General features: G+C 30.2%; 1 protein-coding gene across 4 annotated transcripts; it reads left to right on the forward strand.

The window, feature by feature from the left end:
• Window positions 1–499: 499 nt before the first annotated feature.
• On the forward strand, window positions 500–3,801 carry LOC114193393. Of its 4 annotated transcripts, none has more exons than XR_003606262.1 (7): window positions 500–701; window positions 2,078–2,128; window positions 2,206–2,278; window positions 2,453–2,493; window positions 3,065–3,124; window positions 3,375–3,482; window positions 3,636–3,801. XR_003606262.1 is itself a non-coding variant. In XM_028083166.1 (6 exons), exons 1-6 carry the CDS (start codon window positions 636–638, stop codon window positions 3,426–3,428), a joined length of 345 nt encoding a protein of 114 aa, XP_027938967.1. In that variant the 5' UTR covers window positions 500–635; the 3' UTR covers window positions 3,429–3,606. The 4 variants fall into 4 exon arrangements, 2 of the variants coding, with proteins under 2 accessions (XP_027938967.1, XP_027938968.1); XR_003606263.1 differs by having other exon boundaries at window positions 3,639–3,801; XM_028083166.1 differs by lacking the exon at window positions 3,636–3,801 and having other exon boundaries at window positions 3,375–3,606.
• The last annotated feature ends 4,523 nt before the right edge of the window (window positions 3,802–8,324 follow it).

Raw genomic sequence — 8,324 nt, forward strand, 5'->3', positions numbered from 1 at the left:
GAATTAGATTAAGTAGTTTGAAATTAAGATTAAGTAATTTATTAAAAACTTAATTAATTTTTATTTTTTATAAATTTAAGTATTTTTAATTGTTTTTTATTGAAAAAATATTTATTAAATATTTAAAAAATTAATGTTTTAATTGAGTTTTTATTGTCTAATTTTTTTTGTTAAATAAATGAAGTGATTCTTATTTTATTCTATAATTTTACTTATTACAAATTATGAGATTTTGTAATAGTGGTGAGAAATAAGTGATCGCGATTCATGACAACCTGTTTTGATTATAATAAATGGTGATATAAAAGTTATTCGAGATTTCATATGTTGCAATTAAAATAATAAATTTATTATGGATTTATATTAGTTGTATTTTGTATTAACTTATGTTGTCTAATTAAACAAATTTAATAAAGAATTAACTGAAAATTTTGAAATGAATCGTTTAAAATGTAATTAATCCTTTATTAAAACCATTAATACAAATGATATACACCCCTTTCAAAACAATTGAAATGATCATACAATAAAAAGCAATAATCATAGTGAGTGAGGTTGCGTTTCTCCGTTCTCAGTGAAGTCTTCTCCTTCAAGAAGACGAAGAATTAGAAGAAAAAAGGGTTTGCAGTGCAAGCATGGATGAAGCTGAATTTCAACGCCTTCTCCAACTCTTCCCCGTTGTTCGTTCTCGCGATTACCCTGTACCTCTTTCTCCCTCTCTCTCTCTGTTTAGGGTTTACAATTGTATGCCTTCTCCTTAATTTTTCTATCTCTATAACGCTGCATTAGCAATCTGGCTTCTCTGTTGGTTAAAGTTTCGATCTTTCAGATACCCATGTTGTGATTTTCGCATTTCATGTAATGCTTCTCTATAATGCAATCAAATCCATCTTGGCTTTGATGTTGGTTTAAGGTGGTAGTGCAGATTGATGTATTTTAGTGTCTCAATTCTTGAGGAAATTTGAGGTGAAAGGTTTAGGTTACGAATACCATAAAACACAAAGGGTTTGGTATGAGATCTTGGCAACGTCCAAGAATGAATTGGGTGGACTTTATCGGTAAGAAATATATGGTTTCAGTTTTTAGTGGTGAAATTGGGTATTTTAGTTATATACTAATCGAGTTGAAAGAAAATTTTAGAAAAGATGTACTCAGTTTTACCTTGGCATTGAAGCCAGAGGCTTTGGTAGGAATACAGAGCAGTGAGCGTAAGACTATCGATTTTTGCAAATCAATGGTGTATTTCGTTGAAATGGATTGATTTTATGCTTAAGGATATTCATCTCTGTGGAGTTTTCATGGGACAAGGCTGTATCCAATTCATGGATTTTACCTGGGTCCCTTCTCATGCTTTTATTAGGGAACATCTGTTCTAAATACTTTCAAGTTTCCTTGTTGTATTGTACTCTTTTATTCTATTGTTATTATTCAGTCGTTTAGGAGGATAGCTCATCCTCCTTCCTTTGTGTGTTCCTTGTCTTTTTCATATTATGATACTTGTTTTATAGAAAATTACAAATGTCATAGTATTCTGCGCCAACTTTTGAACTTCATTGAAACAATTTGAAGATACTGAAATCCAATAGTTTTCTCTTGCTTGTTGTGGTTTGAAGGATCATTTAATTTAACTATTTTGTTCTGTGTTGGTTGATGAATGGGAAATGCTAGGATGATGTTAATGCACATGCTACTTGACCTATTTTAAAGACAACGTTGACCTTTCTCCTTCTGTATCTGTGCCTCCTTTGTGCGAAGTTTGGATTATGAAGATTGCCTTACAGTTGCTAGGATGATGTTAACCCACATGCTCATCTTATTCTTATTTTTTATTCGATGCAAAGATTGGAATAATTTCCTACTTTTTGTCCACTTACATATGTAGTGTCCACAATGCTGACGTTTTATTTTATACGAATCAATTGGTTTTCTGTAGCTCAAGTGCCTTTACTCCTTTGAGTGGCATTTTCTGAAATTGAGATACGGATAATTTCAAAATTTGTGTTTCTTAGCTGAAATAATTTACGAATTATATATGAGAATGCATTCAAGTACCAAATTGATAACAGTTAAATTGCAGGCAGAAGCAGCGTCATCCAGACAAATTCCATCTGGGGTAGCACAGAATGAGGTGGTAATGCTGAACCTGCATCTGTTATATGCATGGATGTTTGCATATATTGTTAGCTAACGAATTTGTATCTTCAGGTAAAGGAATGGCAAGATGCATGGGATGAAAAGGAAAATAAGGATTCTGAGAAGCAAGGACTTGATCAACATGGTACCACTATCTTTGGGATGTTTTTATCAACTTCAGTTTTCTAGAAAGCACATCAACATCCTTGAGTTGCATGGCAATATATTTATTTATTTTGGTTATAACTTGTAGGAAACAGAATAATGTTTTTGAAAAATTAATGCATACTATTCTTGTGTGAATTCTTCAAATGTACAGATTCATTTTGGAACAAGCTAAAGACGGAGGCTGCTAGGAAGGTATTCTAAAATTTACCTGTTATTATATGCATAGAAATTTGTTCCAGAATTAGCATCATTGCACATTATCAGAAATTTGTTTACACCCTTATCAAGTTTGAAGCTGATTATGTGAATATTGAAGTTTTAATTGGAAATAATGGCATGTCTTAGATGCATACATGGCTTAACCTACCCTTCCATAAGAGGAGTTTGACATATGAAGGGGCAACAGTAATCTGGTTTACTTGATTTTCCCAGTTGAATTTTCATTTAATGTTGGACCTTTATTTTGTAGAGATAAGGATAGAAGCATTCCAATGTAATGGGATTTTGTCGTTTTGGTTATAGGAGAGAAACATTCGTATTATTATTTTGTGCATGAATGAATGTTACTCACAGGCAACTTCTCTATTTTTTAATTCTGTTTTTGACAAACTATAATTTACCCTTAAACCATTGCAAGCACTGCAGACAGTGGTGATATTTGATGATGTTATTGAGAATCCATGATATTTCCTGTCATTATTAAATAAAGCTGTCAATTATGCTTTTAGTGAAACTCAGCTCATTGATTGTCATGTTCCAACAGGTGGGTGCAGAAGAAGCAGAGAGATTTTGCAAGGCATTCCGACAAATCCATAAGAAACTAGTATGTGCCAATTAACTTTCATATATGTCATAGTTCCATAATAAACACTACCAAAGATATATCTTACACAAGTTGAAAGTAGAAAGTAATAGATTTTCTCCCTGAAATTACAGATAATGCAAAAAGGGGAAAAGAGACTAAAAATGTTGCTTCTAATGCAATAAATAGAAACTGTTTCCTTAATAGTATTGCATTTAACGAAAATTTTTGTTGTTTGATTTTATGTTTTCCATTATATTTGATCTTTTAGGTGAATGAAGAGTTGAGTTTAGATGCTGCTCGAAGCTTCTTAAAATCATCCTAGAGTTCCAAAGAATATGCTTTCAACATTTTCCTTGTGATTCAACAATCGGCCATTGTAATTCTTTTGTACTGTATCAAAGTATTTTATAATTTTATACCTGTGACATTTTAATTTTTATCTGTAGTTATTATTACTTTTGTAATATTAAGAACTAATATATCTTTTTTCTTCATTTCAATTGTTTGAACTTCGTTTTTATGTGCCTAGAAGCTGGAGTTTCCATCATTCGGTGTCATTCTGATCGTGTCAGCATCATCCATTAACTCTGTTTGTTGGCATTGATACTTAACACAATTTGTACATTCTGGAGTATTGTAACTGTAAACAGAAAACAGAAAAGACAGTATTCTCAAGATGCACTCTTTCGGTTGCATGTTATAAGTGCTTACAAAAGTTTTTCACTTTTTATCTACTTAATTTATTTTTAATTTATAAAAAATAAAAACTATTTTGAATTTATTATTGAAACATGTCTTTGTCATGTTCATGTGTATCTTGTCTTTTGGGTTATGGCAAGTCATTAATGATGGTAACAGTTAATGGGCAACTGTCACTAATATAACATTGTTTTACATAAATTTAAATTAGTTTAAAAAATAATCGAAAATTATATAAAAAATTATAAATTAACTATTACATTTTTTTTTGGTAAATATTCTTGGAGTAACTTGGTCTAAAATCCTATTTGATCCACAAAATTCCACTGGTACCATTACTTATAAAATCAGCGTAGGCTAAAGTGGACAAGCCAACAACCTCTTTAATGATTAAGATATTGATATTTTATAAAATTATTTACTTTTTTTTTCAAATTTATAGTGATAATGTTAAATAATAATATATGGTATGGAGAGGGATAACATGTGACATGAACAATTAATGTCAAATGTCCCTATGTCACCATTAATTTATGAGAAAGAAAAAATATTATTGACCCATCTTAAAAAAATAGGATAAAGTTGAAAAATATCATATGAAAAAAAAGTTATTAAATTTTTCTTTACAAATATAAATTTTACTCTACATGTTCACGAGTGTCTTAAATGAAAAGTTTTTAAAAAAATTTTTTTTTAAACTATTTTGAATTCAAAGCATTTTCCATACATAATATGCTACCAATTCCTCTTCTCATTCTCTTCCAACCACTTCATTATCAATCAAACCTTACTTTTTTGTGCTTAGTCATTTTTTTTTTCTACACTAAAATATATTTTCTTTTTCTTTAACCACAATTATATATAAATAATCAATAAATTGGTTATCTCTAACTTTACCTTGTCTTTAATGGAAATCCTTGATGGTTAACATTTTTATTTATCTAATCAGTTTAAATATGTTATCATTACTTAAAAAACAATCGCTGTTTATTTAATTCTTATACAACTATCATTCTTTATTATAACTTTCCTTTCTTAAGAAAGCGGAGTATAATTTCTACAAATAAAAATAACAAAACCATATCTATGTTTTATAAAATTATCTATCATAATTTTATTCTATATTGCTATATTTGGTGCGGAAAGAATGACATTTACTTCCACAGACTTTATGTCCTTTTATTTCGTAAAAATACACAAACAAAAACTTCAAAAATCACCACCTTTTACTTTGCCCTAAAATATTTAACAACTTCCGAAATAGACATGTAAAAATATGTTTAACATGAGTGAAAAGTTCTTAAACTATATTAGGCCAAATACACATTTATCTCTATTCGACTTTTTTCTAATATTTTTTAAAAGGCTTTCAATTTGATTTTAACTTTATTTAAAATAAAATTTAACGAATCCTTTATATTAAAATTTATTTAAACAAAATAATGTGATATCTTGCATTAAATCTATGCTACTATTCTTTATAGATAATCTAGTGTGGTTAAGGATGATAAATAAATCTATTATAGGTATTATGTGAATTTTTCTTAATTTTAATGTGAATTATCACGTTAATCATGTATAGATATAAATATAAATCTGAATAATATTATTTTTTTAATTGAATATATATATATATATATATATATATATATATATATTAATACTTATCCTATCAAATTTATACGTATACCCATTCCACCTTCCATTCCGTATAAATGTGTATAAGAATACTCTCTACTTAGAACTCAACCTAAAAACGTTTGTCTTTGAGATCATAAATCTTGTGCAAAACGTGTCCATTTACTCCGACCTAACTAACTAAACATGAATTAAATTAGAGTTAGAATTACCGCACATCTATTTTGTAAAATAATAATTTTATTTTAAAAATTCAAAAAATAATTATTAGTTTTTAAAAATATCATTGCATTTAAAATTATAATTAATTTTCTTAATAAGAACTAAATTTTAAAAAATATATATTCAATTTTTATTTGAATTTCTTTGATTTTATGTTTACTTTTTTTAAATATGTTAAAATAGTTTGTTGACCTAAGATAAAATTAAAGAAGTTGAAAAAAATAAAGAGACTCTGAAATGATTTGGTAGGTCACAGGACCAATCGTGTTGCACACTGTCTCCTTTTTCAATTATAAGAAACCAAAATGGTTTTGTTTTGTATCTTCTGGCGTTAAGAATTTGGCAGCAACCGAAATTTTGAGAACTGAATTTTGATTAATTTTTTTTAAATACAACAAAAATTTTAAGTTATTCAATTGTAGTGAATTATATATATTATAAAAGTTGAAAATATATTTTCATATTTTGAATTTTGTTAATTGCATCTGTAAAACTTAATGTATTATCAATAACATAATAAAAGGGAAAATATAAAATTAAACTGAATATTATTTAATAAAATATTAAGTTTTAGTATATATGTATGCATCAAAAACTAAATTATAATTTAGTTAATATAATAAATATGTGTTGAAAATTATTGTTAAATGTTGAAATGAATGCATAACACAAAATGAAAATTTGACATTAATATTATAAATGCGATAACATAAATATTATTAATTAAGATGATATAACACTAATAACAAATCAAAAATAAATTATAAAGAATACCAATAAAAAAAACATCATTTAAAAACGAAAATCTTAAAAAAAAAAAGGGTTAAATATGTTTTTGGTCCCTCAAGTTTGAGCAAAATTTGGGTTTAGTCCCTCATCAAAACTTTTGACCAATTTAGTCCTTCATCTTCCAAAATGCGTGAATTTAGTCCTTTTAACCAAATTTTGTTAAGTTTATCTGACATTTCAAGCGCATTTCATGATAGTATTTAAATTATTTATACTGTTTGACACATTTTTGCTTCAATGTTAACTTAAATACTATCATGAAATGCGCTCAAAACGTCAGATAAACTTAACAAAATTTGGTTAAAAGGACTAAATTCACGTATTTTGAAAGATGAAGGACTAAATTGGTCAAAAGTTTTGATGAGGGACTAATTCCAAATTTCGCTGAAACTTGAGGGACCAAAAACATATTTAACCCAAAAAAGAATAACAACAGAGAATACTTATTTCAATTGTTAACTGTAAGACCCTAGAAAATGGAGTTTTAAAAGTGATAGTGATTTAAAAATAGTGAGACTCGATTATTTTAATATTAAAAGGTTTTAGTATAAATATGATTGTTATAAATGAGTTTCATTATTTTAAAACACACCATCTCTCTAGAAACCACTTTTCTAGAGTTCTCTGACTTCTCTCTAGAGGTTCTGTCTCTCTGGTCATCTGATTGAAGAACCGAGACCGTAGGATTGATTCTCTCGGCAAGCTCTTCAAATTGGACCGATTAGTTTCCCCGTTCACGTAAGTTGAGTTTCCGCTCTCTTTTTAGTCTTTTTCTGTTTTCTGTTGCATGCAAGCCCTCTTCCGCTTGCATGCGACGTTTTAATCATCAGTATGAGTCTCTGTTGATCAGTGATCATAACGGTATGTCCTGATCGTTCTTGTGATGTTTCTATGTGTAGATAGATCATCCTGTGGAGTTAGAGGTGTTGACGTTTTTAAGGCGTTGACGTTTATAAAGCTGTCTAAACATGATAACAGGTAAGGGAAGCTAACCACTCTTCTTAATTTGAATAGAAAATTAGTAGATGAGCTTGAATTATGTGTTTGATAGATGAATTAGTGTTTGAATTGCATGATTTGGTGAATAATTGCTTTGTGCTTGAGGCAAACTGATCCACTGCATGTGGGAACAGGTTCGTGACCTGGTATTTTCGCCTAGGCGAGTGACGCTCGCCTGAGCGAAAACACCAGGAGACGCACTTCTGTTCCTGCGCGAAGTCTCGCCTAGGCGAGCTGGGGTCGCCTGAGCGAGAGACGGTCTCGCCTAGGCGAACCAGCCTAGCCTGAGCGAGAGTTCGCCCAGGTTTTCTCTTTTTGCCACTGTTAGTGTCTCGCCTAGGCGAGACTGGCTCGTCTGAGCGAGATGACCTATCGCCTAGGCTAGACTTTTTAGCCTGAGCGAGAGCTACTGTAGTAGTAGTGCTCTAATTCTGTTTTCTTTGGTGAAAATGTATGTTTTTATGTATCCTTGTGCAACTTAGGCCCTGTATGGTTGGAATGCTACCATTGATGTATCGTATGATTAAATTGGATGAATACAAATTATGAGAAGATGTGGTTGAATTAGGATTTCAAGGGAAATTCTAAGAGGAATGTTTTAGTGTATGTAAGGACATAAGGACTCCGTATGGGTTGGTATCCTGAAACTCCAATAATCATTCAAGCTCATATAGAGCAGAATGGATTATGTCGTGAGGAGTAGCAGGAGGTCCTAGTCTTTGGACTTGATCAAGTCTTAGACGCGAAGGGGACTTACCCTGTGAGCGGTCGGGTGATAACTCCTTGTGTCCAACTCTGCAGAGTTTGGGAACCGTCACAGGTGCAAGCCACCCAGAGATCCAATGTCGCTTACATAATCCGGATATCGAGT

Source organism: Vigna unguiculata, chromosome 8 (assembly GCF_004118075.2).
Source record: "Vigna unguiculata cultivar IT97K-499-35 chromosome 8, ASM411807v1, whole genome shotgun sequence".
NCBI lineage: Eukaryota > Viridiplantae > Streptophyta > Magnoliopsida > Fabales > Fabaceae > Vigna > Vigna unguiculata.

Bases quoted from the DNA above. Each gene is read 5' to 3' on its own strand.
- LOC114193393 (XM_028083166.1), top strand. From the start codon at position 636: ATGGATGAAGCTGAATTTCAACGCCTTCTCCAACTCTTCCCCGTTGTT. The intron at 702-2,077 runs GTACCTCTTTCT...GTTAAATTGCAG, and splicing joins TTCGTTCTCGCGATTACCCT to GCAGAAGCAGCGTCATCCAG. The intron at 2,494-3,064 runs GTATTCTAAAAT...ATGTTCCAACAG, and splicing joins AGACGGAGGCTGCTAGGAAG to GTGGGTGCAGAAGAAGCAGA.